This window comes from Podarcis melisellensis (assembly GCF_964234715.1).
Source record: "Podarcis melisellensis genome assembly, chromosome: Z".
Taxonomy (NCBI): Eukaryota; Metazoa; Chordata; class Lepidosauria; order Squamata; family Lacertidae; genus Podarcis; species Podarcis melisellensis.
This window is the reverse complement of record NC_138547.1, coordinates 2,106,668-2,124,579: the sequence shown is the minus strand read 5'-3', so window position 1 is coordinate 2,124,579 and position 17,912 is coordinate 2,106,668. Positions and strand designations below refer to the sequence as shown.

Here is a 17,912-nt window from a genome sequence, read left to right as displayed (position 1 = left end):
GGCGCTCATCTCGCTTTATTGGCCGAGGGAGCCGACGTGCAGCTTCCGGGTCATGTGGCCAGCATGACTAAACCACTTCTGGCAAACCAGAGCAGCGCACGGAAACGCCGTTTACCTTCCTGCTGGAGCGCTACCTATTTATCTACTTGCACTTTGACATGCTTTCGAACTGCTAGGTGGGCAGGAGCAGGGACTGAGAAACGGGAGCTCACCCCGTCGCGGGGATTCGAACTGCCGACCTTCAGATCAGCAAGCCCTAGGCTCTGTGGTTTAACCCACAGTGCTACCCGCGTCCTTGAGAAAAGAGATATTTGCTTGTAAAAAGGAATAAGTATTTGTGTGCTTCAAAAAAAACCAAAATACAAAACCCCTTGGAATTACAGTACATACTTTCTCCCTTTCTTTGCGATGCTCTCTGCTTGACCTCTCCAGGAGAGGCTGTTCTCCACCCAGTCAGGAAACTGGGACAGGAGCCAGTAAGGGCTTGGGATCTCACAGAGCAAGGAGTGCATGTTCAGGAATAGTCCTTGGCCGCCAGTTGGTCTAGAGCTGCATTTTTGAGACTGTTACTAGCAACTGTTAAGCACCATGTGAATCTCATTCCTCCCTATCTGTCCTGAGGGTGGCCAATCATCAGTGATGGAGCCAGGGTTCCTGTATGTTTAATAGCTGTGGAGAAGAACTGCAGGTTTCAGCAGGTGAAGACACTCTCTTCTGCACAACTGTTAAAACCGGCATTAAAGTACAATTTGCCCTGACAGCAGCCCAATGGCAGCCATCACCTTCATTTCCAAAGCCCTGTCCTGAATAGGAAAGTCTTAGCCTACCCAACAAAAGGTTAATAAGAAGAAGGGAGTCATCCTAATCTCTCTTGGGAGGGGTCTCTGGGAGCATCTGCAGAAAAGGCCCTCTCTCCTGTCACCACCAACTGTGGAGAGGTGTTCACAAGAGGACCTTAGCACCTGGGCAGGTTCAGACAGGGAGATACAATTATCCAGGTAGCCTGGGGCCAAGCCATGTAGGGCCTTATAGGTCATAACCAGCACTCTGATGCCCAGAAATAGATTGGTCACCAGTGATGTTGTTTTTTTAACAGGGGAATAACATTCTCTCTGTAACCAGGCCTCAGTCAGCAGTCTGGCAGCAGCATCCTGGACAAGCTGAAACCTCCAAACACTTTGCAAAGGCAGCCCCACATGGAGTGTGCTACAGTAGTCCAACTGGGATGTAGCTAAGGCATTGCATCCTGTAAAAAACCAAACTCACAGTTCTGAGCTTTGTGCTTTAATAATGTTATAATTATTCCTTCTGTTTTATTAAATCTGAGATGCCAAAACTCATAGCACCTTGATACTGGGTTTTTCCTAAGCTCACCATACAGTTTAAAAGGTTTTAAGGTTTCTACCAAGTTTTTAGTCTGCTTATGGAAGGTTCAGGCCCATGCATTTGGAACGGGTGCTCAAAGACCCATGGAATTGTAGAGCTGGAAGGGCCCTTGATGGACATCTAGTTCAACCCCTGCAATTCTGGAATCACAGCTAAATAATCCCTGACAGGTGGCCATCTGGCCTTTGATTCAAAACTTCCAGGGAAGGAGAGTCCAACACCTTTTAAGCTGGTCTGATGTCAAACAGCTCTTAGCATCAGAAAATTATTCTGAATGTTTAGTCAGAATCTCCTTTCTTATAACTTGAATCCATTGAGTCCTACCCTCCAGAGCAGAAGAAAACAAGATTGTTCCCTCTTCCATGCGACAGCCCTTCAGATATGTGAAGATGGCTATCGCATCTCTTCCCAGTCTCCTCTTTTCCAGGCTAACATACGGTACCTTGCTCCTTCAACTGTTCCTCATAAGGTTAGTTTCCAGACCCTTGACCATCTTGGTTGTCCTCCTCTTCACAGTTTGTCAATATCCTGCAGAACTGGACACTATTTCTGTTGATGCAGTCAACAACAACAACAACAAAATAATAAAGCTCAACAACTTTGCCCCCACCCCTCAAAAAAACTCAACAACATTTGTGTCTGGATTTTCAATTTATGAAATATGGCAACCCTAATACATACATAAACATACATACATACAAACAAACATAGATACATCATTTTTTCTTGTCTCCTATCCATAGTCCATAGGGGTAGGCAACCTAAGGCCCGGGGGCCGGATCTGGCTCAATCGCCTTCTCAGACCGGCCCACAGATGGTCCGGGAATCAGTGTGTTTTTACATGAGTAGAATGTGTCCTTTTATTTAAAATGCATCTCTGGGTTATTTGTGGGGCATAGGAATTCGTTCATTCCCCCCCCCAATATAGTCCAGCCCACAACATGGTCTGAGGGATGGTGGACTGGCCCACGGCTGAAAAAGGTTGCTGACCCCTACTCCAAACCATGCTCTAGGCAGCTCACATGGGGGAAAATGTAATTACAAACATAGCAAAAGTAGTCAAACAATAAATAAAACATCAAAAAGTACACAACCAAATAGAATAATTTCCACGTAAATCACAAGATGTAAAAGAAAGATACATGAAAGTAATATAAATAACAATCAATGTCGCTTTTAAAGCTTGACTCATCTGTAAGATCCTTACGCAGCCATGCCAGTTTCTTTAGGTACCTCCCACTTTTCTTTCTTGTTGGAACTGTTTGTGATTGTGCCTTAAACACCTCACCTTTAAGAAAGTCCCGTTCATCATGGACTCCCATTTCTAATAATGGGATCTTGCCCAGAAGTTTTTTGAAACCAGCTTTCTTAAAGTCCAGAGTGTGTGTTTGACTACACTTCGCTTTCCCTTGCCTCTGCGTAATCAGTCCCAAGAGGAAATGCTCACTGCATGAGGAAACCTTGCCTTGGGTCCAGGAAGCAGCAGGAGCCTTGATAACTTCATTTATGAACAACAGCTCAGCAGCTCAGCAGCTCAGCACAGCAGCTGGATCTTGCTTTAGGCAAGGCTAAGGCTCCAACTATCTCCCACGATGGAGGGACTCACAGACCAAAGAGAGGAGGGGGTTAGGACTAGATGGCTCCTCAAGCCCCTTCAAACCCTACAATTCTATGATTCAATTATAGATCGAGTACGTCTCTCAAAGGAGAAGGAAACCCGAGACAAATCTGGAGTGGGGTTCCTAAGATAATTGGCAGGCGCCTGGTACATCTCTGTCCCGCAGCTCTTGCAGCCAATCTGGTGCCAAACCTATCTGAAATATACTCTGAGTCGAGAGTGGATATCATGCTCTTTATTCTGCTCATAGTGGTGAGGAGGAATTGAAGTTTCCCCGAAGTATCTGCTTTATTTACATTCTTTACACAATGGGCCGCACGTGATTGGCTAATTCCGGAATTCTCCTGTAGGCCAATCAGGTTGTGGATTCACTTCCATCTGGAGCTGGATTGGGTGGCTCCTGCGGACCAGTCATACTGCTTCATTGTTCTAGGACCAATCCAACTGCTGCATTCTGAATCCTATTGTTCTAGGACCAATCAGACTGCTGCATTTTAGATCCTATTCAACTCAGTACATAACACTATTGCTCTGCTTTCCTTTGGACTACATCAGCAAGGCCCAGAAGAGGATCTAGTAGATGTCTGGGCAGCCCAGGACCTCCATATGCATGGCCCAGGCCTGTGCCCCCGGGGGGGGGGGTTACTTCAGCGCTTAGCAAGAGCTCAGGGATATCAGCTGTTGTTTTATTACATTGGCCACTCATTATCTCTGAAGATGCAAGGATCTTCTCCAGCTCCATTTACTGGGTTTGTTTAGTTCTTCCCCATCTCGTATAAACACAGCATTCTCCAGCGTCCTATTAATTTAAGCTTACAAACTACAGCTGCATCCCTGTTTGGCATGTCAAGAAAAAGACAAGTCGCAACAGCTGCTGTGCAGCTGTGGGTGCTAATGTCATTCCGTTGGCTCAGAGGTCCTGGCTCTTGATGTAGATTGGCCTGGGTGGGGCTGTGACGAGACACCAAGAAGGACTAGGGACAGACAAAGTTTATGGTTACGAGGACATGGTAATTAAAAAAACCAAACACCCCATGTTTAGGGGATGTATAATTGGGGATACCAAACAGTAGCAGAAGGGCTGTCGCCTTTGTGGCCTGCCTGGGGGCTTTATGCAGATGACACAACCTTGATGGCAGAAAGCGAGGAGGAATTAAAGAACCTTTTAATGAGGGTGAAAGAGGAGAGCGCAAAATATGGTCTGAAGCTCAACATAAAAAAAACAAAACAAATCATGGCCATTGGGCCCATCACCTCCTGGCAAGTAGACATCACCTTGCTGACAAAGGTCCGTATAGTTAAAGCCATGGTTTCCCCAGTAGTGATGTATGGAAGTGAGAGCTGGACCATAAAGAAGGCTGATTGCCGAAGAATTGATGCTTTTGAATTCTGGTGCTGGAGGAGACTCTTGAGAGTCCCATAGACTGCAAGAAGATCAAACCTCTCCATTCTGAAGGAAATCAGCCCTGAGTGCTCCCTGGAAGGACAGATCCTGAAGCTGAGGCTCCAAGACTTTGGCCACCTCATGAGAAGAGAAGACTCCCTGCAAAAGACCCTGATGTTGGGAAAGATTGAGGGCACAAGGAGAAGGGGACGGCAGAGGACGAGATGGTGGGACAGTGTTCTCAAAGCTACCAGCATGAGTTTAACCAAACTGCGGGAGCAGTGGAAGACAGGAGTGCCTGGCGTGCTCTGGTCCAGGGGGTCACGAAGAGTCGGACACGACTATACAACAACAACAATAGTTGGTCACTCTTTGGATCTGGGTGCTGGACTATATCATTTCATCTCACGGGTTGATTTGTGGTTTTGGTCAACTATGCCAGTGAGGTCTTGAGATGTGCTTCTGCATTGGCTCAGCCTCAGAGCATAAACTCGCTCAGAGTTGCAACAGGCAGGCTCTTCCAGGAGCAGGTAGTTTTTTTACCTGAGACTCCCCATGGGATTTATGCTGGTGAATTCAGATTGCTGGAAGCCCACTTCTTAATGACACCAAACTCTTCCTGGAACCCCTGTTCTGAACAGGCTACAACTTGAGTAGACTACAACTTCTAGTTCACTGGTTTGGTTCAACACAGAGGAGTGGTGGGAGGAACCAAGTATATAAAGTTCAGAGCCTGGGGATTGGTGGTGGGGTGGTGATGAGTGGTCACAGGGAGAAGACTGGGAGGAGGAGGTTTGGAAGCTGAAGAGGTAACAGGGTTTAGTGAGCAGGGTGAGTCTGTGGCAGACAGAAGTCTAGAAGCAGAGGCTGGCGAGATGAAGCACCCTTGTCTCCCAGAACCTGAAGACGCATAAAAAGGACAGGGGAGCACACAACTTGGGGCAAAGCCCTGGAGAGGAGGAGACGTGGGCAGCTGTGGAGAGCTGGTGGCTTTCAGCCTCCATGATTTCATGGAGGAAGACCCACCAGGAATGAGCTGATGTGCTCATTAGGCCTGACAGTCAGCCAAGTCTGTGAAGATCATGCTTTGCTAATAAAGAGCTAACTCCCAACTTCCCAACAGTGATTGCTGACTGGCACACTCTGGGACAAGTGGTTTTCAACCGTTCGGTCAGGACTCAGTAGTGGGTCGCAGTCCGACCCAAGACGAGTCACAATGGGAGCGCTAGCACCATGCAAATGTGTGGCAAAAGATTAAGAAATGGGTCCCCAAATGTAGGAAGCCAGGCCATTGGCCACCTAAATAAATAAATAAATAAATATTTTTTTATTTATACCCAGCCCTTTCCGATTCAGGAAACCAGGCTCAGGGCGGCTAACAACAAATTTAAAACACTTAATTGATGCTACAAAAAAACCAGCATAAAATATGGTATAAAGCATAAATAACAATAAAATCAAAAATCAATTTAGGGGGGGAAATCCATCCAATAAACATTAGATGGTCACCAGGGCTAGCTGGCTAAATTAGTCCCACTTGGGCCAGCGAGGAGACCAGGGGAGAACCAGCTGTGGGATCCCAGAGCAGGTAATCTTCATAAAAAGGGGAGGGGGAGGGAAGGAAGGGGAACAAAAGATCAGGCCAGGTTCAAACTGAAAGCCATGTGGAATAGTTCTGTCTTACAGGCCCTGCAGAAGGAGGTTAAATCCTGCAGGGCCCTGGTCTCCTGGGACAGAGCATTCCACCAGGTTGGAGCCATCACTGAGAAGGCCCTGGCCCTGGTGGAGGATAGTCTGACTTCCTTAGTGCCTGGGACATCTAAACAATAGTTATTCATGGACCTTAAGGTCCTCTGCAGGGCAGACCAGGAGAGGTGGTCCCGTAAGTACGAGGTCCCTAAGCCACAAAGGGCTTTAAAGGTCTAGCTCAATATTGTCTACACTCTCAAGGATTTTAGGCAGGAAGCCTCTCTCAGCCCTACCTGGAGATACCAGGAATTGGACCTAGGAATTCTGCCTGTTTGCGTCCCGGGTCTGAAGTGACTGAATATACCTGCCCTAGTTTGTATCTAGTTATCTGACCAGATTGAAAACAGGCAGAGATTCTTGGCTGTAACTGAGAGGTTATCAGCTAGCTGTCAGGGTCATCTGTCCTAATCTTCTAATGCAGATAATTTGGGCTTCTTGGCTCAACTTGGCTGCATGCTTTTAAAATTATCCTGAGCACTTGGGGGGGGGGGGGAGAAGGCAAAGGGTCTGTGTAGAAATGGTTCCTTCATCAATGGCCTCATTTTCCTCTCCCCCCTCCTGCCACACCCTCTTGCAATGGCCAATTTGCAATGAAAATCCAACACCAGGCCCCTTTCTTTTGTAAAGAGATCCCGTGTGCTTCTAAATTTCCTTTGCATGGTTAGGTGGCCCAGAGAAGGACAAGCCCTACATTGTGCTAGGGGCGGCCTCATTTGCTTAAAGCCTCCAAAGGTGTGGGAATCTGCTATCATCGGATTCCCAAATTCCCCTAATCTCTGATGACTGCAGTAGCTTTACTCATCTGTGCCTATGCATGAGTCGCAGATTGCGGGCCGGCACGAGCCCAGCGCAGCAACTTGTTCAGAGACACAGTAAGCAGCCTCTTCCCAGGAGCAGGTAGTTTTCCAGTGTCTCTCCAAGGGGAATTATTCAATTCTTCTGTCACACATTGGAGTGGTCTACTGGCAGAGTTAAGGAGGTGAGCTTGGAGCAGCTGCTGAGGCAGAGAAGCAGCAGGGAGAGTTTTCTATTATGTTGTGGGGTGTGTGTGGGTTAATTATTTGATTCATCTTACCCCATGCCAAGGGACGCCGGTGGCGCTGTGGGTTAAACCACAGAGCCTAGGACTTGCCAATCAGAAGGTCAGCGGTTTGAATCTCCGCGACGGAGTGAGCTTGGTCCCTGCTCCAGCCAACCTAGCAGTTCTAAAGCACAAAAAGTGCAAGTAGATAACTATGTACCACTCCAGCAGGAAGGTAAACGGCGTTTCCGTGCGCTGCTCTGGTTTGCCAGAAGCGGCTTAGTCATGCTGGCCACGTGACCCAGAAGCTGTACGCCAGCTGCCTCGGCCAGTAAAGTGAGATGAGCGCCACAACCCCAGAGTCGGTCACGACTGGACCTAATGGTCAGGGGTCCCTTTACCTTTACCTTTATCTTTACCCCATGCCACCCTGGTGCCGTGCAGCTACAATTCCCATCAGCCTCAGCTTTCCCAACCCACACTTCCATGGGCAGCAAAGGCGCATGCGAAGTAGTTCAGGGGTTGGAGCAATTTCCCTATGAAGAAAGGTTGCAGAGTTTGGGACATTTGGGTTTAGAGAAAAGGTGTTGTTGTTGTTGTTGTTGTTGTTTATTTATTTATTTATTTATTTATTTATTTATTTATTTGTACCCCGCCCATCTAGTTGGGTTTCCCCAGCCACTCTGGGTGGCTTCCAACAAAGATTAAAAATACATTAAAATGTCACACATTAAAAACTTCCCTGAACAGGTCTGCCTTAAGATGTCTTCTAAATGTCAGGTAGTTGTTTTTCTCTTTGACATCTGGTGGGAGGGCGTTCCACAGTGCGGGCACCACTACCAAGAAGGCCCTCTGCCTGGTTCCCTGTAACTTGGCTTCTTGCAGTGAGGGAACTGCCAGAAGGCCCTTGGAGGTGGACCCAGGTGTCCGGGCAGAACAATGGGGGTGGAGAGGCTTCTTCAGATCTACTGGGCCTTTGAGGCCATTTAGGGCTTTAAAGGTCATCACCAACACTTTGAATTGTGCTTGGAAACGTACTGGGAGCCAATGTAGGTCTTTCAAGACCGGTGTTATGTGGTCTCAGCGGCCTCTCCAAGTCACCAGTCTAGCTGCTGCATTCTGGATTACAGTGGTACCTCAGGTTACATACGCTTCAGGTTACAGACTCTGCTAACCCAGAAATAGTACCTTGGGTTAAGAACTTTGCTTCAGGATGAGAACAGAAATCGTGCAGCGGCAGCAGCGGGAGGCCCCATTAGCTAAAGTGGTGCTTCAGGTTAAGAACAGTTTCAGGTTAAGAACAGACCTCCAGAACGAATTAAATTCTTAACCCATGGTACCACTATAGTTGTAAGAGGTGGCATGATAGAAGTTCATAAAATTATGCATGGCATGGAGAGTGGACAGAGAAACCTTTTTCTCCCTCTTGCATAATACTAGGAGCTCATGGGCGTCCAAGGAAGCTTGCTGTAGGAAGATTCAGGACGGGTTTTTAAAAGTCCTTCTCCATGCAGCACAGAGTTAAAATCCAGGGAACTCCTTCCTTCCCCCAGGAGGCAGCAATGGCCACCAGCGCGGGTGGCACTGTGGGTGAGCTCCTGTCTTTCGGTCCCAGCTCCTGCCCACCTAGCAGTTCGAAAGCACCCCTAAGTGCAAGTAGGTACCGCTTTATAGCGGGAAGGTAAACGGCATTTCCGTGTGCTGCGCTGGTGTTGGCTCGCCAGAGCAGCTTCGTCACGCTGGCCACGTGACCCGGAAGTGTCTCCAGACAGCGCTGGCCCCCGGCCTCTTAAGTGAGATGGGCCCACAACCCTAGAGTTGGACACGACTGGCCCGTATGGGCAGGGGTACCTTTACGTTTCCTGCTTGGCAGGGGGTTGGACTCGATGGCCCTTGTGGTCTCTTCCAACTCTATGATTCTATGATTCTATTCTATGAACTTGGATGGTTCTAAGAGAGGATTGGACAAATCCATGGAGGAGGAGAGGGCTATCAATGGCTCCTAGCCACAATGGCTATGCTCTGCCTCCACAGTCACAGCTCCTGAGTCCCAGCTGCTGCAAATCGTGGGCAGGAGAGCACTCTTGTGCTTGACTCCTGCTTGCTAGTCTCCCACTGGGGCACCTGGTTAGCCAGTGTGATACCAGGGTGCTGGACTAGATAAGCCTGATCCAGCAGACCCTTTTAATGTTCTTATGTTAGCAGCAAGGTCAGTGGAAAAGACAGGTTCCTGCCCTAATGAGATGACCAACTTAATGTCTGGCAGTAGAGGCAGTACCAGAGGCAAGAAGAGCAAGGAGCCTGGCAACACTGAAAGCTGCTCCTCTTCAAACTTCTAGATGCATAGGTTCTGGGATAACCCAGAGGCTTGGGGGAGCTGCTGGTTCCTCCCAGTGTATGCTGCTAGCCTCTGATCCATTTCCATAGGATGTGAAGCAGGAGTTTGGCTCCAGCGGTGGGGTGGAGTCTGCCTGGAAGGTGCTGTTTCATCATCCACGCTTTCTGCTCCTGTGCTCTGGGCCACGTCTACCCCTTTGTTTGTTTAGCTCAGATTGCTTCCTTATCTCAGCACTCTGTTTAATGGGGCTATAAAAAAGCATGGGGCCTGGATCCCTTGCCAGCAGGGTTGATTTGTGATGGGAAAGCCCTTGATTCTTCAGTTGCCTAACTTTGCTACAAGGCAAGGCAACCTTCTTCAAGCCCAGTCCAGCCAAGGACAACCATGTCTCACTTGGCCAAAACAGCGGAAGCTGGGTGACATCAGATATGACCCTGAGCTCTGCTAAAATCCAGCACATATGTTTCCCCAAGCTGGCCAGAGAACTCTGGACAAACCTCCACACCCTCTGAGTTGTAGACAAACACCAGGAAGATTCAAGAGGAATAAAAGGAAGTCCTGTTAAATAGAAGGAAGTTAAAACTATGGCACTCGCTTCCACAAGGGACAGTGATGGCCCCATACTTGGACAGCTTTAAAAGACGATTGAACAAATTCATGGAGAAGGAGAAGGCTAACAATGGCTTCTGTTACCAGGAAAATGCCCATTGCATATCCCACCTCCTTTTCCTTTCTCTATACAGTATGTCTGTTGTGTGCCACAGTGAAAAGAATTTTAAGGTCTTAAAGGTAAAGGTAAAGGGACCCCTGACCATTAGGTTCAGTCATGGCCAACTGGGGTTGCGGCGCTCATCTCACTTTATTGGCCAAGGGAGCCGGCGTACAGCTTCTGGGTCATGTGGCCAGCAGGACTAAGCCGCTTCTGGCGAACCAGAGCAGTACACGGAAATGCCGTTTACCTTCCCGCCAGAGTGGTACCTATTTATCTACTTGCACTTTTTGTGCTTTCGAACTGCTAGGTTGGCAGGAGCAGGGACCGAGCAACGGGAGCTCACCCCATCGTGGGGATTTGAACCGCCGACATTCTAATCAGTAACTCCTAGGCTCTGTGGTTTAACCCACAGCGCCACCTGCGTCCCTAACCCTTTAAGGTCTTAGGTATATATTAAATGTTCATAAATGTACCAACCAAGCACGTACATAGATCAGCACAAGGAAGACCGACCTGAAACCATTTTTGATTCCCAAACTGAATGTCCCCAGGATATACATGAAAATAAGTGTATATTTATGCCATGTACTTTCACCTGAGTTTCCCCATGGAACAATTATTCTTGCCTCATTGCATTCGGGAAAATCCCCCATGATTCCCCTAGCCAGAGATAAGGTAGGCAGATAACCATTAGGGGAAGTTCCTGAATCTGCCATTGTTTGCTCAGATGTTCTGCATAGAGAATGTCTGCTGAGCATCCTGATTGTCTTCATCAAATGCAAATGCTTTGTGTAAACCTGTGTCTGGAACCACATGAAACTTGCTAAATCTTTAGGAATACCACGCCTTGACCTACCTGAGCCATTGTAACCCCATATTAGGTGGGATAAAAAGAGTGGTTTTTCTTGTTTCTGGGTCCTTCACCTCCTGACAAAAAAGGGGGGGGGGACTCTATTGCAACAAATCATAAAAGATCAGCTTTGCTTTCACTGGATTTCTGCTTCAGCTCATTAATCTCTGACCAGTAAGGAACTTGGGGAGTTTGGCCATCTGGTAACACTACTAGCCCTGGTGGCTGGGCTTTGCCTCTATGGTCAGAGGCAATAATGCTTATGAATGATTGCTGGAAGCCACAGGAGGAGAGGGGGGGCCTTGGGCTGAGATCCTGCTTGTGGACTTCGCATTGGGGCCTCTGGTTGACCACTGTGAGAGCAGGATGCGGACTAGGTGAGCCACTGGCCTGATCCAGCCTCAAGGCTCTTCTTACATTCTTAGCATTGGGGAATCATCACAGAAAGTGGAACGTTGGGTGGACAGCCCATGGTTATTTTGTCAATGGCATATTGCAGGAGATCCCTAAAAAAGCCCGTGGTCTCAAGGGATCCTGACTTCTTTGTAAATCAACATTTGGCTTAAAGAAGAGGTCAGTTCATTTGAAAACACTGGTCCCTTTTTATGAAGCTTGATGCCTCTTCATAGTGTCTTGATCGGTAGGCACAACTTAAAGTACCAATACAGAGCCAGGTCTAATGTAGAGTAATTGTGGTGTTTTGGACAGTTATATGTAGATCTCCGTTCGTAAATCGTATTTCCTCTTTGCTGTTCTTTTCATTTGCGAATGGAATCACTTGCCTTAGAATACAATCCCTATACACACTTAATTGGGAGTTAGCCTATTGAACCCATTGGAATTTTCTTCTGAGTATAATAGTTTCTATAATAGCCAGCTGAAACAATTCAGGGGCAGGAGGTGCTTGCCCTGCTTCCCATCTCCCCACCCCACTCAGGCAGTCTGATGGAATAGCTGCCCCCAAGATGGCAACTGAGGGAGAGTTGGCCTGGTGGGGCTGGCCTGTCACCGCAGAGCAGATGGAGTGATAAACTGTTGGCCATCTAATTCTACATACCAGAGGTTTCATATTGCATGCTAGATGCTTGTATATTGCACAGCATCAAATCAACAAGAAATAAATCTCTGGAAACCAATAGACTTATAAAGAATATTATGAACAAGAGACTCAAACATGGCTCAGGGCAGCTTACAGTAGGACTGTCAAGTAATAAATACTCAAATATCAATATGCTGCATAATTTGGACCTGTCCCTGTGAGAAGAGAGCCACTTCTATTTTTCTAGAAAAAGAGGTGCCAGAACTCACCATGAACCCCTCCCTTGTTCTCTTATAATGGCAATGGCATCCACCTGAGATGTGACAGAACTAAGTTCTGGTGAGTTCCAGCTGGAAAAAGGTGCCCTTAGAGCGGTACTTATACTGACGGAGAACATTTTCTGTTAAGTGCAGTGCTACACCTTTTAGGGCTGCATCATCTAGATTCACTGTTTTCGGAGTCCAAACAAAATTTAAAAATTCCTTCCAGTAGCACCCTAGAGACCAACTAAATTTGTTATTTGTATGAGCTTTTGTGTGCATTCACACTTCTTCAGATAGTACAAGAGTGTACAAGTTTTCAGAGTGTACAAGTCCTGCTTATATCTCACCTTGATATATGCAGGGACAAGATGATAAGACTCATTTGACAGCAACAAGCAGCTGGGCCTATAGTCTTACCAGTCCAGTCTTATGGAATGCTCTGCCACTAGAGACTCGGCAGGCACCTTTCGTTTCAACATTTAAACGCCTGCTGAAAACTCTTCAATTTTGCCAAGCCTATGCTTGGCAAAGAACACATCTTTCCACAATAGTTGATTCCTTGATTCCTGATTTTGATTGTTTTATGCAGTTTTTGCTGTATGATTTTTGGGTGCAGTTGTTTGCAAGCTGTTACGATCTTTTTTATGAAGAGCAGTTTTAGTAAATAAAAAGTGACAATAATTTGTTTTCTCTCCCCGCCCTTCCTGTCCCACACAGTGAATCCATGCTGCTATTTCCCATGCCAACACAAGGGCGTGTGTGTCCGGGTTGGCACAGAGGGCTACGAATGCGATTGCACCCGGACCGGCTACTTTGGCACAAACTGCTCTCTGCGTAAGTATCCCCATGGCCTTTCTGCAATATGGTGTAAGGGTGGATAAATAAGCAGATTCCAGATACTGAAGAGTCCAGAAACGGTGGGGAAAGCTGCTTATCTTGGAGAACCTTCTTGTTGGCGCTGTTCTACCATTACACGCTACCTCAGTCTCTGAGTGGGGAGAGGCTCCAGGGGTTCCGGTTGCTCACCCAGGCTTTGGTTTCCTTGGAACTAAGGTCACTGGAGACTGTGGGGTCTTCAGGGTCTGTGATTTATTTACACCCATAGACAGCCTGAGCATAGGAAGGAGGAGCTTACAGCATCATCACCCCAGCATATCTTGCTTAGATCCAGCACAAAGCAAGCAGGTCTCTGTGTCTCCAGCTCCCAGTCTTCTTTTTTAGTTCATCTCTCTCTCTCACTCACTCACTCTCACACACACACACACACACACACACTGGCTATTATCTGTAGCCAGTGCCACTTATGCTCATCGAAGCAGTTGAGTGGGCACATGTAGAGTAAGGCAATTTTGTGGTTATCTGTTGATAGCTATTAGTCATTAATCATAATAAATTTTATTTATACCCTGCCCTCCCCAGCCAAGACCGGGCTCCGGGCGGCTAACACCAGATATAAAACAATTGATTAAAATACAACTTAAAAACAAGATTAAAATACAACATTAAAATGCAGCCTCATTTCAGTAGAAACTCAAATCAAAAACTTTTTGGGGATGAAAACGTCAAATCTTCACCAAGGCCAACTATCCAGACTGGTCCTACGTGGGCCAGAAAAAAGCCAGGGATTATGGATAGAAAGGGGTGAAACCTCCATGTTCAGAGGCATCTACCTGCAAATATCAGTTATCAGTGAGGCATGTTGCTTCAGTGCCTCTATTTGTTAGGCTCCCAAGAGATAATCTGTTTGGCTGTCTTGGAAAACTAGATGCTGGACTGGGTGGGCTGAGCTTTTGGCATTATCCAGCCGGGCTCCTCTGGCGACATTCTGGTAGGAACAAAGGGAGTAGCATTATACTGAGTCAGACCTCCAGTCCATCCAGTTTGCGTTGTCAACACTGACAGGCTGTCCAGGGTTTCATAGGAGGAAATTCCCTGCCTACCTGGAGAAGTCATTGGGGACTGAACCATGCATGAAAAGCAGATACTTTGCCTCTGATAGCTAAGAAGGAAGCCTCCAAGTCTAGTGGCAGTCAACCTCCAAATAGCAGGTGCTGGGGCCAAGCAACAGGGGAGGAGGGGGTTGCCTGCCTGCTGTGTCTGCCTGCTTTCTGGGCACATCTGGATGGAGGCTGTGGGAACAACAGGATTCTGGATGAGCAGGGATTTTTAGCTGTAATTCCTGAATTGCAGAGGATTGGAGTGGATGACTCTTTAGGTCCCTTCCAGTGTGGTGTAGCAGAGAGCCAGTGTGGTGTAGTGGTTAAGAGCGGTGGACTCGTAATCTGGTGAACTGGGTTTGCTTCCCTGCTCCTCCGCATGCAGCTGCTGGGTGACCTTGGGCCAGTTACGCTTCTCTGAAGTCTCTCAGCCCCACTCAACTCACAGAGAATTTGTTGTGGGGGAGGAAGGGAAAGGAGAATGTTAGCCGCTTTGAGACTCCTTCGGGTAGTGATAAAGCGGTGTATCAAATCCAAACTACTCTTCTTCATCATCATCATCTTCCAACTCTATGATTATACGATATTTGTGTTTTCTTTCCCAGCGGAGTTCTGGACGCGGTTGCGCGATGCCCTGAAGCCGAGCCCAGCCTTCTATCATTTCATCCTGACTCACTTCCAGTGGTTCTGGACCATTGTCAACAACACCTTCATCCGGGACACTTTGATGCGTTTGGTGCTGACGAGTAAGTGAAGAGCAGTAGATTGACAGCGGGACTTCGGGGGATTGGGGGGCAGTCTCTCTGACCAACCAACCAACAAACAAACAACTCTTACCTCCCAAAAATGAGCTTTTGAGCATGATTGCACAAGGGGGCCGGGGAATTATCCCAGGAATCCTGAGATCTTGGCAAGAAGGATCCATATCCTATGGATGCTTCCAGCAGTTCACCCAGGTTTCCCACTAACTAGCATGGAGGGCACAATCCATTGGGCCGATTTGCTCCTACAGGAGGCAGTGATGGCTCCTAGCCAAAATGGCTTTGCTCGGCACATTTGGAGGCAGCAATCATTCCAAATATCATTTGCCAGAAACCGCAGGAGGGGAGAGGGCTCTTGTGAATGGATCCAACATGCCAGGTTACTGCGGGGATCTGGAGATTTCATGCTCTACAGAACAAGCCACACTGGCAACAAATGGGAGATCCCTAAGAGCAGAGGTCAGCAACCTAAGGCCCATTGGCCACAAGCGGCCCATGGGGGTCGTTTAACCGGCTCACAAGACACCCCCGAACTGAGCCGCCCGCTTGGTGAGTCCCCACGTACTGCGCTAAATCGGCACAGCACGGCACGGGGACTCACTTCCGCTGTGCCAAAAATCACATCTGCACATACACAAACACTGGAAATCAAGGGCCCTGGAGGGATCTCCTCTGGAGTGAACCGGCCCAGGTGAGGTAAACTTTGCCAACCCCTGCCCAAGAGCATCACTGTGGAGGAAGGTGTCAGTTGGCCAGTGTTCCATGGAGGTTTATTTTGCACTCTTCTCTCTCTCTCTTTCTCTGCAGTCCGAGCCAATCTCATCCCCAGTCCACCCACGTACAATTCCGCCCACGGCTACATCAGCTGGGAGTCCTACGCCAATGTCAGCTATTTCACTAGGGTGCTCCCACCGGTGCCCACCGACTGCCCCACGCCAATGGGAACCAAAGGTGGGTGCATCTCAGCAGGGCCTCCACCGCACCCCAGCTTAACTTTTCTCTTGAGATAGCAGCAGCGAAATCTGCTCCGTATCAAGTCCATTCCTGTCTTCACAGCTGTGTCACATGGCTTAACTTTTCCGAGAGATGAAAGTGGTGTAGTGTGAAAGTTTCTGTTGATAGCATCTAGGTGTGGGCTGGCAAGGAGGGCTGTGTTATTAGGGAGGGGACGCAGCTCAGGGCGAGGGTTTGTTTATTTATTTGTCTCGTCAGTGATAGGTTCAATAACAGGCACAGAACTGAAGAGTTTGGAAGGGGCTCTTTCAAATTGTCTAGTCTGACCCAATGCACAGTGCGAGCAAGACCTACAAACCAAGCCTTATGAGGAATGGTTGAAGGAATTGGATATGTTTAGCTTGGAGAAGAGGAGACTGAAAGGAAATATGATAGCCATCTTCAAATACCTGAAGGGCTGTCACATGGAAGAGGGAGCAAGCTTGTTTTCTGCCTCTCTGGAACCAACGGCTTCAAGTTACAAGAAAGGAGAGTCCGACTCAACATTGGGAAGGACTTTTTCACAATAAGAGCTGTTCAGCAGTGGAGCAAACTCTCTAGGGAGGTTGTGGACTCTCTCTTGTTTTTGAACAGAGCTTGGCTGGTCATCTGTCATGTGATTTCCGCATTGCAGGGGGTTGGACTAGATGACCCTTTGGGACCCTTCCAACTCTACAATTCTATGCTTCAGTCTGCCACTCAGGATATTACAACTGCAGCATCCTTGCTGCCTGAATATTTCCGTCCAGGAGAGGCCACTGCCTGCTGTGGAGGAGGTTTCCTCACTAGAAAGTTCTGAGAGTGTCTGTTCTACTATCAGACTCAGTCGCCTCACCTCAGAAAAGGATGTTTCAGGGTTGGGCAAGAGTCAGAAAAGGGCAGCCCAGATGATCAAGGGGACACTATGACTCTCCTGCAAGGAAAGGTTGCAGTGTTTGGGACTTTTTAGTTTAGACCATGAGTAGGCAAACTAAGGCCCGGGGGCTGGATCCAGCCCAATCGCCTTCTAAATCCGGCCTGCGGACCGTCCAGGAATCAGTGTGTTTTTATATGAGTAGAATGTGTGCTTTTATTTAAAATGCATCTCTGGGTTATTTGTGGGGCATACGAATTCATTCATTATTATTTTTCAAAATATAGTCTGGCCCCCCACAAGGTCTGAGGGACAGTGGGCCGGCCCCCTGCTGAAAAAGTTTGCTGACCCCTGGTTTAGACAAAAGGTGACATGATAGAATAGAAAATGTATTTCTTGCATTTGTGTCCCAGCTTTTTCTCCAAGGCACGCAAGCTGGTTAACATGGTTCTCCCTCTCCTAATTTAATCTCCTGTGAGGTAAGTCAGGCTCAGAGACTGTGACCAGCCCAAGGTCACACCCAGTGAACTTCATAGCTGAGTGAGGATTTGAATCCTGGTCTCCTAGGTTGTACTCCAGAACACTAACCCTGATACCATCCTGGCTCTCTCACAAAATTATGCAAGAAAATGGATTGAGAAAAGTTGTCATCTCTCTTGCAGGGCTGCAACTCCCAGAGTGGCTTAATAATCAATCCTTCTTCATCCAGAGTTCTGGAAATAGTAGTACATCTGTGAGGAAAACAGGGAATCTCCTAAAGACCTTCACCACCCTTAAGAAATTAACAGTTCCCATAAGCCTTTGTGGGATGCTGCAACTGTTTAAAGTGGTGTCATAGCACTTTGAATGTACTGTGTGAACATGGCCTTCATATCATTCTGGGCACCTTTTGAGGATATTGAAGAAAGTTTGTGAGAATGCTTATCAGCCAAACTGACTGCTCCCGTTGTCAGAAGGAAAGTGTGGCTCAGAGAACAAAGCAAGCTGCCTTTAGCTCTGTACTCCAAG

General features: G+C 47.6%; 2 protein-coding genes across 5 annotated transcripts in view; one reads left to right on the top strand and one right to left on the bottom strand.

Moving 5' to 3' along the window:
- ZBTB26 (zinc finger and BTB domain containing 26) overlaps positions 1-17,912 on the bottom strand; it is a 147,206-nt gene that overhangs the window by 26,294 nt on the left and 103,000 nt on the right. The window lies entirely within an intron of this gene.
- PTGS1 (prostaglandin-endoperoxide synthase 1) overlaps positions 1-17,912 on the top strand; it is a 45,333-nt gene that overhangs the window by 16,474 nt on the left and 10,947 nt on the right. The window contains exons 3-5 of the mRNA XM_081896459.1: positions 13,078-13,194; positions 14,903-15,043; positions 15,866-16,009. Coding sequence (XP_081752585.1) covers positions 13,078-13,194; positions 14,903-15,043; positions 15,866-16,009 — 402 coding nt within the window. The remainder of the gene's footprint in view (positions 1-13,077; positions 13,195-14,902; positions 15,044-15,865; positions 16,010-17,912) is intronic.